This window comes from Balaenoptera ricei, chromosome 15, assembly GCF_028023285.1.
Source record: "Balaenoptera ricei isolate mBalRic1 chromosome 15, mBalRic1.hap2, whole genome shotgun sequence".
In the NCBI taxonomy this organism is placed as follows: domain Eukaryota; kingdom Metazoa; phylum Chordata; class Mammalia; order Artiodactyla; family Balaenopteridae; genus Balaenoptera; species Balaenoptera ricei.
This window is the reverse complement of record NC_082653.1, coordinates 7,797,736-7,811,897: the sequence shown is the minus strand read 5'-3', so window position 1 is coordinate 7,811,897 and position 14,162 is coordinate 7,797,736. Positions and strand designations below refer to the sequence as shown.

At 42.9% G+C, this 14,162-nt stretch overlaps 1 protein-coding gene across 1 annotated transcript in view; it reads left to right on the top strand.

Moving 5' to 3' along the window:
- The window catches only part of DOK5 (docking protein 5), a 153,551-nt gene that overhangs the window by 118,103 nt on the left and 21,286 nt on the right, over positions 1–14,162 (top strand). Inside the window, exon 6 of the mRNA XM_059896161.1 lies at positions 1,037–1,172. Within this exon, the coding sequence (XP_059752144.1) occupies positions 1,037–1,172 (136 nt within the window). The remainder of the gene's footprint in view (positions 1–1,036; positions 1,173–14,162) is intronic.

The window sequence follows — 14,162 nt, the reverse complement described above, 5'->3', positions numbered from 1 at the left end:
ATAATTAAGTAATTATTAATAATTATAAATAATGTAATTAAAGATTGTTCTTTAAAACAAAAACAACCTCTTAGTTTATCTTTGATATATGTATGTATCAAAATCAGAACTTTAAAAAATATCCTTTTAAAAATTATCCTTGATAATAGGATTTTGTCCAAGTCTTTAAAAATATTTAGAGTAATTAAATATATTTATTAATTATATATAACACACTATACATATATATACACATATATGTATGTATGTATGTGTGTGTGTGTATATATATATAGTAGTTAAAACACATTTATTTGGTTCTTGCCTAATTATGTGTACCAATCTTCCCTTATTAATATAATTGATTTTTTTTAACAGTCTGAGGTAGAAATCATCCTCTTCTTAATCCTTAACATTAATGTTGAAACCCATCTAGCTTTCCTTGAGTAACTTCTCTTATGTTCCACACATTAATTCAGCAAAGTTATGTTCATTTAAAAAAAAAACTCTTAGCTGCGTTTGGTTCATCACGTGGAGTGAACACCTAGAGTAAAATTTGATCTGTGATTTGGGAAAGCATAGTTGCTTTTGGAAATGAAATCATTCTTCAAGCCATTGTCTGTAAGGAAGGTTGGGACAGAATCTGAGAGTCATAGGATCCTTCTTTTACCTCTGAGCTGCATGGCGCCGTTTCTGATGAGTTTCTGATTCATCGACTGGGATGGAAAGGCCGTAGCACAGGTGTCCTCTCTGAGAGTCACACAGGAAGTAGAGGGATTATACTAAGAATCCAGAAACAGCTTATTGACCTTCTGTGACAAAACCTTCAGGACAAAAATCACTGGGCACCGTGTTGGCTTAGAGTGATTGGTTCCCTGTCCTTATTAATACCAATTCATTGAACACTTTGATTCTAGTTAACTCTGTTTAGCCCATGTGAACAAGAATCCTAATCTCATACAAAATAAATGAGCCTCATATCAGACTATTCTAGGCTCTAGGTGCATTGAACTTGTAGGAGCTGGTGTTCAGAAGCTCTCTGTCTTTGTTTTCACAGGATGTGTGAGACTGGTGAAGGGCTGTTTATCTTTCAAACGCGAGATGGGGAGGCCATCTACCAGAAAGTCCACTCTGCTGCCTTGGCCATAGCTGAGCAGCACGAGCGCTTGCTACAGAGCGTGAAAAATTCAATGGTACGTGTGGAATTTCTTGCTCATGACCCAGTGTACGCCGCTGTAGAATGCAGTCTTGGAATCTTTGTGCTGAAAATATGGTCAGTATATTTTTGGGCAGAAGATTTACTCCTGTACTCATCAATGTAGTACTTGGATTAAATGCCATCCTTGGAAAGTTCCAAAAGGCCACCTGGTAACACAGCAACCATACACCACCTCATCATCTGCTTACCTACTTTGTGCCTCAGTTGTTACCTGTGTGTTTAATCAATGTGGGCTCCTACAACAAAATACCACAGACTGAGTGAGTTATAAAAAACAAATGTATTTATTTCTCACTGGGAGGCTGGGAAGTCCAAGATCAAGGTGCCGGCGGATTCTGGTGGGACCCGCTTCCTGGTTCATGGATGACTGTCTTTTCACTGTGTCTCATATGGCAGAAAGGGTGAGAGATCTCTCTGGGGTCTCTTTTGTAAGAGCGCTAATGCCATTCATGAGGGCTCTGCCCTCATGACCTAAGCACCTTCCATAGGCCCTACCTTCTAATGCCATCACTTTGGGGGTTAAGATTTAAGCATATGAATTTGGGGGTGGGGGACACAGTATTCAGTCCATTGCAGTGTGTAGTATGTGCATTAAAATCAACTTGGATATGTATGGACATCTATAGACAGCTACGTGGGTTATCTATCTATAGATACAATATTTTTAACTGTAGCAGAAGTTGTCATTTCAAATGTCAGCAGAGGTCAGAGAGAAAATGAAGGTGAGAGAAGAGGGCTGAGAGGAAACTGGGGTGAAATATCAAAAGCTCAAGACCAGACAACTGTCGACATGAGATCGTGGTTTCCGTGTAGGAGAGTTCTTGATTTTTTCCAGATAAGTCAAGAATTTGACTGTTTATAGTATCTTCCCGTTTGTAACTGTTGGAAATTAATTCCAGCTGAAACCAACAACAAAAACCAGTAATGCTTTGTGGGACAAAGGAAACCTACCTGTAAGACCCCATGCCGCCCACAGCCATGCATTTGCCATCTCTAGTGGATAAACCTTCAGAGTCATCAATGTATAAAAACACTGCAAACGCAAACACACATGAGCGTACGTAAATGCTCTCTCAGAACGCCTACTCTGTTCATTGCTTAGTGCCAGGGACTGTGCATTGTACAGACAATTATGACTCATGAGTTTCTTCTTTGAAAACAGTAAATTTACAAAATCCGAAATGAATGTACAACAGTTAAATAATGCAAATCATGCAATGTGGCTGCAAATACATGCATAGAGATCCACATCTGGAAAGAAATCTGCAAAACCAAAAGGAACTGGGTTGGCATGGTAAGGTTAGGGCCATTTGAGAAGTTATGATTTAACCATGTGGGGTGGTTGGATTTAAAGAGGGGAAGAGCATGTAGTATGATCTATCCCAAAGCATCCCCAGATTATTCCCAGACGACTTGTGCATGCAGCGCTCTGGGATTTTAGAGCAGGGATCAGCAAAACTTTAGTGAAGGGCGAGATAGTAATATTTTAGGCTTTGTGGTCAAAGATGGTTTCTGCTGCAACTGTTTAACTTTGCCATTATAAAGCAAAAGCGAGCATAGGTAATATGGAATCAAGTGGGTATGGCTTTGTTCCAGAAGAAGCTTTATTAATGGACACTGACGTTCAAATTTCATGTAATTTTCACATATCACGAAATATTCTTCTTCTGATTTTTTCCCCAACCATTTAGAAATGTTCTTTCTGAACTAATATAGTCTTGGTATCCATTTCCCCATATGCTTCCCAATTCTGGATATTGTACTAGAGGTAGGTAAATGCATGGATGGAAAGAAAGAGAGAGAGAGAGAGGAAGGAAGGAAGGAAGGGAGAAAGAAAGAGGGAGAGGGAGAGAAGGAGGGAGGGAGCAGAATTCAAGTCGTTTTGAACTTACAGGGCAATGTCATTGCATTAAAGTTGTGAGCTACACAAGATGCCTTTAAAGGTCTGAAGAAGTTTTTTTTTAAGGTTACCTTTTTGTAAAGCCATCGATTAGCATACAGTGGTATCTACTTGAAAAGCAGGTTCTGCACGCACATGTTTTTCCATTTACAGCCTCCTCATTACTTCCACTAAAAATTAATCAGGAGTATGAGTGATTCGTTCAGATCATCCTTTTGCAGATTTAACTGGAATATAATGTTGTTTGCTCTTAATTTGCTGTATGCTTAACAAGCTCTATAAAATGAATGCTTTTAAAAGTAAACACATCCTGTTTTAGATGGAAATGAGTAAGCTTCAAAACGGGATCTGAATCTCAAGGAAGTTAAACTGGGGATTGTGAAATGCTTAAAAATCAACATCCTTCAATCCATCTCTGATTAGGGGAGAAAACAGATACTGTGCTAAAATGAAACAAATGCAGGTGATACTAAAGCCCCTAAGTTAGAGTTTTGCATTTTCTGGTCCCTGGGAGTGGACCCACACAGATTGGCTCTATTCTTGACTAGGAATTGCCTTTATGCCACTACTGGCTTGCTTCTCTGAGATGGTCAAAGTCACGAATGGAGAAAGATGGTGAAGCTAACCTCATTATTAGGAAGCCCTAACCCACTGTTAGCTGCCACTAACTCCCAAGACAGAATGCTTCACTGTGGAACGCATGACAGTTTGAAGTTGCAGCCTTGAGTGAAGGGGTTTGGATCAGACTTATGACCTTGAATCCCAGAAGTCATAAAGAGGAGACTTGTGGGTCAGATAGTAATAATAACTTTTATTTTATTATCATCATCATTATAGTTATTATTGCGATAGGCTGAACAATAGCTCCCCCAAATCTTTCCTACCTTAATCCCTGGAACCTGTGAACATTACCTTATATGGCAAAAGGGACTTTGCAGACGTGATTAAGTTAAAGCTCTTGAGATGGGGAGATTGTCCTGGATTATCCAGGTGGGCCCAGTGTCATCACAAGGTCCTTGTAAGAAGGAAGCCGGAGGAGTGAGAGCCAGACAGAAGGTGATGTGGCAATGGAAGCAGAGGGACAGACAGAGATTTTTGAAGGGTCTGTGCTGATGGTTTGAAGGTAGAAAGAGATGTGACCCAAAGGATATAGGTGGCCTCTAGAAACTGGAAAAAGCGAGGAAATGGATTCTCCCCTGGAACCTCCGAAAGGAACCAGCCCAGCCGACACCTTGACTTTAGCACAGTGAATCTGATTTTAGACTTCTGGCCTCCAGGGCCATAAGGGGATAAATTTGTGTGGTTTTACACACCAGTGTTGTGGGAATTTGTTACAACAGCTATAGGTAACTAATACAATAATAATATCAATAATAATAAAAACGTATCGTGTCTCTACTCTGTAGCAGACAGTATTTTAAGGACTTTGTGTGTACTTTTTAACCCTCCCAATGACCCTTGGATGGAGGGCCCAGCACCACCAGCTGGGAAGTAGTGGGGCTCCAATTTGGAGCAGGTGTGCTGGGATAACCCCACTTTACACTTTGTCTCGGAATCAAGCCCCTAGACACGTTTTCTTTGCCCTGCATGTGATCAGGTCACTGCTGTTCTAAAAATTCCAAATTAATGGCTGACATTTAAAAGTTAAGAGGTTTCACATAAAACTCAGATTTCTGTAATATCTTAAAAAGTGAAAAGGCCACACTGATCTCACACCCCCATGTGGCAACCATCGGATATGCCTGGTGGTGCCTTCCCTCTTTAGATAGAATGGGGATCTTCAGTTCTCCACAGTCCCTACCACTCTCCATTGTCACTCAGCAAGTGGTCCTTCTCTGGGCATTTGCTAGCCATGCTGTGGCCAGTTGATGTCCTGCCTATGTTACTACATGTCTAAGTTTTCTGTTGCTGTGTAACAAAGTGCCACAAACTGTGCACCCTAAAACAACACACGTATGTTATCTCATAGTTGCCGTGGGTCAAGAATGTTGGCATGGCTTACATGGGCCCCTGGCTTCAGATTCTCACAAGGCTGAGATGCTCTAGTCTCATCTTAAGGTTAGACTGGGGAAGGACCCACTCACAAGCTCACAGTGGTTGTTAGTGGAAGTTAGTTCCTTGGGGCTGCAGGATCAAGGGCCTCAGTTTCTTGTTGGCTGGTGGATGGAGGCCATCCTTAGCTCCCAGGGGCCACCCTCAGCTTCTTGTCATGTGGGCTTCCCAACATAGCCACTTGCCTCATCAAAGCCAGCAAGACTCTCCTTGCAAAATGGGGGCCACAATCCTATGTATCCTAATCATGGCGTGACATCCCATCATCCCGTCATAGGCTATTGGTTGGAAGCAAGTCACAAGTCCTTCCCACGGTCACGAGAGGGAGGGGACCACACAAGGGCGTGCGCACCTGGAGGAGGAGGAGATCAGGGGGCCACCTTAGTGTCTGTCCCCATACCATGCAAACTTCTGGAATAATGTTTATTTAGTGCTTTGATTTTACCTTTTAAGTATGTTTCCTGCTTTATGGTGTGTTGCTAATAATGCCATTTATTTATGAAGCATCTGCTAAATGCCAGGCTCTTTAGCAGCAACAACCATACCACTTATCAGGCCAGGCACTTTAGTCGCTTTTTCTCTAATCACCACGATATCTCTGTGAAGTAGACTTATTCATTCGTTCTCATTTATTAGTTCGTTCAAAATGTTTATTGCGGACGTAATATGCTGTTATGTGCTGTAGGATATAGCAGTAATTGACAGGTAAAGCCCATGATCCCATGGGTCTTATAATTCAAGGGAGTATTATTCATGACCCTTGACCTGGAAGGAATCACTCTCCAGATCTTATAGACGAGAAAACAGATGCTCACAGTGGTGAAGTCACTTGCCCACAGCCATAGAGCTCATTACTGTTGGAGCCAGAAATGCAGGATCCTTTTATTTGGTTCCTAAACCTCTACCTCTGGCTACAATGCCTTACTCCCCAGAAGGGTTTTAAAGCCCTTCTGTTTCTCTTATATCCTCACTGAGAACTGTCTTAGCATTTTCAAATTACCCTGAATATCAGAGTACCTTTCAGAAATACATATCAACTCAGAGTATATGTTAAAAAATTACTGTTATAAGAAATCTCGTTTCTTTTGGCACTTTCGGGACCAGATAGCAATCATGTTTCTCATAATTCTTCCCCCACCTCCTCTCTTTTTAAATTCAGTGTATTATGATTCATTCTCAGTAGGGTGTAGAAGAGGGTGGGCGGGCCTGAGGTATTAGGGGAAGGACTAACTGTTGAATGAGATGGAGCTGCAGGGACTCGTTTGCTCACGAGCTGCCAGCTGCCTTGCTGGAGCAGCTACAGGGAAACTCTGCCGGGACGGTTTGGGACTTCCCCGAGCAGCCAGCTATTTTTGCCACCTTGGAGATCAGTGTCTATAACAGAGTCTAATTTTGGAACAAGGAGTGGCAATGTGGGGATGTTCCTCATTCCACGACCGGGCCTGTCATTTTTAGAACTTCCTTCAAGGCCAGAGTGACAAGGTGGAGAATGATGGCAGTTTAGCAGCTCCCTTGGGGGCTGCAGGGCCGGGCTCCACTGGGGGTGACATTCAGACCCCAGGGTGACGTCTCCCCCATCCTCTGTGGTCCTGACTGTGCTCCCACGTTTGAGAGTTTAATCTGAGCTCTTTCTGTGTCCCCTCTTTTCTGTTGTTGTTTAATTGATTTACTTCCAGACTTGGTTTTGCAAATAAAATTTGTTAATGAATTTGTAGAATTCAAGTGGAACTCTTCTACAGTTCTGCAAACCAAAGTAATTTATATTCAACCTACTTTAAACAATGATAGTCTACACTTTTTTTTTTTTAATATAGAGGGCATCAAAGAAAGCATAGAATCGATTTCACTACTACTCAGACTGAAAAAGACCCACACCTGCTGGGATTTTATGTGTAGAAACAGTCCTCACAACTCTGTCCCCACTCATACACCCACAAAAAAATCAGTTTTTACCTCTTCTTCTGTTTATGAGCCCTAGTTAATTGCGTTAACTTACAGATTTTTTTTTTTTTTTTTTTTTTTTAGTGTACTACTTAAAGCAGTTATCAACTTTTTTCCACTCCTGAATATCCACTCGCTTTTCATAGCTTGGTATATTAATTATAATTCAAAAATCTTTTACTGAACATCTATCTACTGCTTGCAAAGTAGATCTTTGCAAAGATGTAATAATTTTTTTTTGCATCTTTAAAGGAGCTTGAAATTTAGATAAGAAGTTGTGATTTAAACCCTTCAAAACATGCAACAGTATAATCCTGTGATTCAATTTGCTCTGGTCCCCTTTAGAGGGCAATTTGTCCCTGTTGATCAAAATTCAATTCACACGTCTCTTTACTCAGCAATAGTACATCTAGGAATTTACTCTAAAAATGGACTACCGGAAGCAAAGATGATGTGGACACAAATGGAGGGAGTTTTTCCTTTTTGCTTACATTCCGCTGTTTTACAAACATTTGCTAATAAGCCCTGCTGTACACAGGGTGCTGGGGAAGTGATTGAAGAAGATGAAGTTCCTATTCTTGGGGAGCTTGTGTGTAATAACAGAAATGTCACCCAAAGGGGATAATTAGATAAATTACGGCACATGATGTAACAGGAATTAAATGAGGCAGCTAAATAGGGTCACACTTGGTACTATCGAACTTGTGTGAAGCACATGGATGAGGAAGAGGCAGGACAGTAGGCGGAGTCCGACACACACTGACACTAATACCCACACTCACACTGACACTCTCACACCCACACTCGCACTCACACTCACACACTCACACGTGCTTTATCAGCACAGAGAGTGAACTTCTGGCGGGATACAAACGTACTGGGTAATGTTGGTTACCTTTGGGGAGCAGGACTGGGGTTTGAGGGTCTGAGAAGGGGCTTTTATATTTCTCTGTATGTCTTTCTCTTCCATTAATTTTTTAAAAACCGTAGCTACATAATTATATTTACGGGAACAGAAATAGTTGAACTTCTGGCATATGGCAAACTGAATGGATATACTGGTGAGAAAGAGGAAGGATTCTCCCACTTGAACGCATAAAAATGCAGGATAAGAAAGAACGATTTTTAAAAGCTTGGTAGGGAAGTTTGCAGGTGCTAGAAATGGGGTTTCCATCAAGGGATGAGATCATCTTTTTGGAGAAGTTTGTGCCTGAGCTGAGTTTTCAGATGAACCAGAGTTCGCTGTGCATTACTGTGACTGCTGCTGCTGGAGATGATAATGAATCTGACATTCATTGAGAACTTACTATGTCCAGGCACTCTGCCGAGCTCTAGACTTGAATTAACATTTCACCTTCAACGTGACTCCATCGACGTGGGCACTGTCATCCCATTTTTATAGTTAAGGAGTTTGAAGTGTGGACCCACAGCTAGAAGTGATGGAGCCAAGATTTAAATCCAGGTGTTGCTGGCTCCAGTGTCCACACTTTAGCCACCGTGCTCTACTTACTCAGTTAAAATAAAATTAACGGAATTATAGGTCACAAAGCACTCTTCACGAATTCATGAGAAAGTAAAAGAGGCTAAGTGCTATTAACCTACGTTAACTAATAGGCAAGATGGGCTAAACTGTTTCTTTAGACAGGATAGATGCAGATGCAACTCAGGCGTCTTCCTTAAATTTGCTATGACTTTTGTTCCTATATATTTCAGGGAAGATGTCATCTTCTGGGTCTCTTAAAACAACCTAATAACTTGCAAGGTGCAGTGGCACGTTTTAATGGTCCTTTCACCTGGTTATTAAATGCTGCCCGACTTCATACAATATCTCTCCAAGCCGGAAGCTCCTGTAGCCTTTCCATGGTCATTACTTAGCTGCTGGCTGTGCCTCTTTGGGAAAAGGAGACAAATTAAATGTCGCTCGCAGGTTGTAGCTTTGTTTATAAACTCTAAAGCTAACATTAATGTTTAAAATGGGGGCTCCATAAGTAGGCAGTAAATTGAAAGTGTGATGATGGCAAGACAGCAGGTCATGACGTGAACCTGTTATTCACATGAGAGCAGGGGGTGCATCTGGTCAACCGGATGGGCAGTGCTGAGGAAGACGGTTTTCCCAATGTCAATCATGGCAGAGGCCAGCGAGGGGAATGGTGATGGGGACTGAGCGATGAATGGAATCAGTTCAACGCCATTTTAAACCTAATATTTTGAGAAGTTAGGGAATAAGTGATTTATCCATTTCCACCAAGAGTTGGCAAGCATTTTCTGAAAAGGGCCAGATGGTAAATATTTTAGCCTCCTGGGGCCAGGTATGATTGCTACTCCCGCCTGCACTGACCCCCACTCTACACCCTGGGTTTTAGGCATTAGATACAAATGCACTTACTTAAACTAATCTCTTCCCTCCAAGCCGCGTGGATTCACTTCTTCTCCTAGGAGTTTGCCAAAGGAAAAAGCAATAACCTCAAATACCTGGCAGTAAAATCAGAGTCCACTTATGATTTTAACCAGAATCAGTCACTTTTAGAGATACCATAGACATCCTTCAGTAGAGGTTCCTGCTATTGGTCGCACCAGCGGACACATACTTTGCCTTGTATGGCTGTTTTTTTCTTATGATATTAAAGCATTGGGCGTGACCAGAATCGGACAACCAGAGCGCAGCATGGAGAGGGCATTCGGAGGAGGTGCCAGGATGAGAGGTCGTCACCAACTATGGAAGTTTCAACATGTTGGGGGAGATTCAGTCAGTTGCTTCTGCAGAACTGGAAATTGACCACTTTATAGGTTCCTGCTCAAATATTCATTGACCTGTCCAAGCATGAAATACAAATCCTCCTCCAGTATGTAAGTAGCAAGAGGGAGGGGTAAAGTTATCTACTGGCTTGCCTTCAGGCAGCAAGAAAACTTAGGTAGATGTCTCAAATGGCCAGAGCAGGGAAAAGGAGCAAAGACTGTCAAAGATTGCAGGGCAGGTGTCATCAGCGGGCACATGCAGACCAGTTTTTGTTTGGTCTACAAGGTATTGGCACAGATGATATTTTTTAGAGATTAAATTAGTTCCCAGTGTTTAAAATGGAAGGTTTCACATAAAATAATAGTTCTGTCTTTTGAAAAAAATGAGAATATCTGGTAACACGGTGCCTGCCTGAGTCAAAATTGAATAGCAACTACCATTTTGAGGTGCTGACTGCTCTTCAGTTTTTTATAGTTCTTGTCATTTCTTGTTGTCTCAGTAACCAGAAGGTTTTATTCATATCTGATTCCTGCATGACCCATTTAAATATTCAAGTTTGCAGCCCCTGGTTTAGGAGAACCACACATACCTCTTGTCCTTTAAATTTTTGCCAAGACATCTGTTTCCCGGATAATCTCTTTTTGTGGAAGATTCTGGCCATTTCTCTGGCTCTTACTGGGGAAGATGTCAGGGTAGATACGTATCTCGTAGTTTATGATGGAAAATGCAAACAAGTTATAAGCATGAGTGTCACGGTGTGATCTGTTACAGAAGAGTAAACGAGGCTTTTGTATTTTTCAGATCAATAAGGCAAAAATTACCTGATGAGCTTTTAAAGGCTCTGTTATGTATAATCAGAAGGGTGACCATAGGAATTTTTTCCCAAGCTGGGACGCTTTTGAGAGTCAAGTCTGATCCTATTAAGAGCAGGATTGGCTATGTACTTTGTAGGCCTGGTTCAAAAATGAAAACGCAGGGTCCCTTGTTCAAAAATTATTAAGATTTTCAAGATGGTGATAGCAGAGCATCTAATCAAGCATGGGGCCCTGTGTGACTGCACAGTTATAGCCCCTGAAGCTGGCCTTGGTCAAGAGTTATGCCTGGGTAACAGATGTAAACAGGATGCAACCAGGATACTTACCCTTAGCCAGTGGTTCTCAGTGGGGAGTGGTATTGCATCCCAGGAGACATATGGCAATAGCTGGAGTCTTCTTTGGCTGTCAGCACTGGGCAGGGGGCTGGAGGTGGGAAGCTGCTGGCATCCAGTGCATAGAGGTCAGGGGCGCCGCTAAACATGCTATAATGCACAGGATCGTATAGTCCACAGCAAAGAACAACCTGACTAAAATGTCAATTGCGAGAGGTTGGGAAACCAGCTCTAAAGATAGGACAGGTTTTGCTTGAAGTCTGGGCAAGAATTTGATGGGTCAGTGTGTCCAGGATGGAATGTCACTTCTGAGCTATGCAACTTGGCCTCCTTTTGCCCTGTTTACTTCATACGTCATATGCGGGCGACAGCAGTAGTGTTTACGACTCGCATTGTTGTGTGGTTCACGTGAGCTAGAGCGTGGGAGGCACCTAGGAGAGGCGTAGCAAGATGCAGCAAACGTGAGCCATTACAGTGATTCCCCTTGTACTCACACAAACCGGCATGGGATGGGCCAGGAGAAAGAGACTCACCATGCAGCAGTGGAGATACGCACAGGTGGCATCAGGAATTTGCGTGATGAGGCTGAGCGCTGGCGTTTGTTGCTTCCGTGACACGGCTGGTGTTTGTGTAAATGTGGCAGCATCAGACTGAGGTAAGGTTTCTGCCTCCTGCTTGGCTTCAGCAGGGCCAAGCACTCAGCATGACCTTGTACATATGCACAGGGTTCGTTACAGTCACCTTGCAATGCGAAGGGCAGCAAAACGAAGTACAGCACATCGATGTGGTCCGGGCCTTTCTGCTCACCAGCCCACCACTCCACTCAGTGAACTTGCTCAAAGTGAACCATAGACACTCTTTCCCTCACCGGTCCCAGTTCCGACATGCACGTGGCATCTTGTCACTAAAGCACCTGCTTCTATTGAGTGTGAGGTGTTGAGTTTAAAGGTTCACTCTGAACACGTGGGAGTTCTGCCTTTGCATCAACTTGAAAACCTGGCCTCCGAGTAAGTGCCTGCTCCCCTCACAGCTTTGGGCCTCTGGAGGGGAGGGGACTAGGCCCCATGTGTCTGCAGTCATCCCAGGGCCTGGCACAGGGTTTACTAAAGTTTTGTTGAATGAGCAAAATAGGGGTTGAATAGACAATTTTATGAGCATAGAGAAAAAGGAAAATGAAGCCGGAATCCCAAATCGCATTCCCTCCCAGTGCCAAAACAAGGCGCAGGTTCCAAGCAAGTCTGCTCTGAGAGGCTGGGGAAAATAGTCCCGGAGGTTATTAATTTCATTGTACAGGTGGGGGAGAGGGTTTCCTCGGTAAGGAGTTGTAAAAAGTTACCAGAAGCAAAGGGAGGGATGATTCTATTTTATGCATATGGCTGAGAACTCAAATGGCTCGGAGTAAATTGATGCAAATCACTTTCATTCCCCATGCAAGTAACCATTGGAGCACATCTGGTGCTCAGCAAAATGCTGTATTTGGAAATTTGGCCCCAAATGGTTGATTCCGCTAACAGTCTGCTTTATCAAAGCTGCGGGCAACAGTGGAGGCATTGTTTCAACCAGAGTTCTGCTCACCAAGTAGGGTCTGCTGCATTTTTTCCCTTAGCAATCTTTCTCTCCTGCTCACTTTTTCTTTTCTGTCTGTCTCTCTCTCTCTCTCTCTGTGTTTTTGTAACATTCAAGAAGTAAGCCTCTGCTCGCTCTATTTCCTTGACAGTTCAGTAATATTCTGTGATATCTCGGTAACACTTTGATGATAGGAATACCCATCACTTTTGCTCCAAATGTCAGAACAAGGGAGAGGAGCTGGAGAAAGTGAAGACAGCTCTTTGGGTGGTTCCTGCCAAACATCTGTCAGAGCTGGATTCGGCAGCCCAGAAGCGTGGGTTTCATGAGAAAGCCGAGGATGGCCACCTGTTTGGCAGATGGTTGATTTTCACTTGAGCAAAGACCCCCTGGGACGGTGAGGGCTCCAAGGGCTGGGAGAATCACTGGGAGATTCTGCTCCTCAAGATTCCATGGGTGTTCCCACCTCCTTGCACCTCCTTCGACTGTTTGCCATTTCTCTAAGCTTTGAAAATTTTATTTCTAAAATAAAATTTATTTCCAAAATTCAGATGCCTTTTATCACTATGAACAGAACATGAGCCCATCCTTTAAGGTCTTCATGACATCCTCTGTGCTTTCTTGAGACATACACAGGATTCTGATATGAACTTTAGCTCTGCAGTAGGAGGCCAGGTCTTACATCCTGGCTGGGCATCTTTACCAGCTCAGTGTCCGTGGGCAGGTCACTTCACTACCTGTAGTGTTTGTTCCCCTTCCTGTGAAAGAGGAGGTTGTATTAGTACATACCTTGCTGGGTGGGATAATGCCTGTGGTTTCCTGACATCGTGTCTGGCACCTACTAAATCCAAGTCCACCTGCGTTGCTAATGTTGACTTGGGAGTTAGAGAGGATAAGATGGCAAGGGGATGGAAGATGAGGGAGGTTTCTCATCCACTTACAGGTTCATCTCTTCAGTCAAGTCAGCCAGTGTGTCCATCAGTGATTCAGTTATTCAGCCACTTTTTATTAAGTGCCATCATACGAATCACACCAGACACTAGGTATGTGAGCATAGATGTGGAATCTTCTCCACCACGGGAAGGAGAGCTCTGCTTACAAGAGGGTCTGCTCTCTTTTGTAGAGTAGGGGACACCATTGTGCAGGCAGATGGTGATGTGACCTAAGCTGGGCTTTAAACTAGCTCTCTGGCCATTTACTATAAAATCCTGGGGGAAACAGAGGTTCTGTGTTTTATTTAAGTTTCCAGCCCCCAGCAGAGTGCATGCCTTGTAAATGATGCCCGGAGTATATAAATGTGTGGAATGAGGGAGTGAATGAACCAAAGAATGCCAAGTGCAGAATTCACTGAAAGGGGTGAGGGGGAGGCAGGGACGCAGGCAGGGAGAGCGTGAACGGAAAACTGAGTTCGGAGGCTTCGTCTAATTGAGGGATAATTAAAGTTGGAATGAGCAGCTCCATCTGGCTCGACGCTGAGTGTCTGCATGCTTTATTTTGTTTAATTTTCACAACTATCCTTGCAGATCGGGATTGGTTTTTTGAATCCTATTTAATTTATTTTTACACAAACACATGTATGGAAATTTTAACTAACTGCAAAAATATAACCGTATAGAAGATG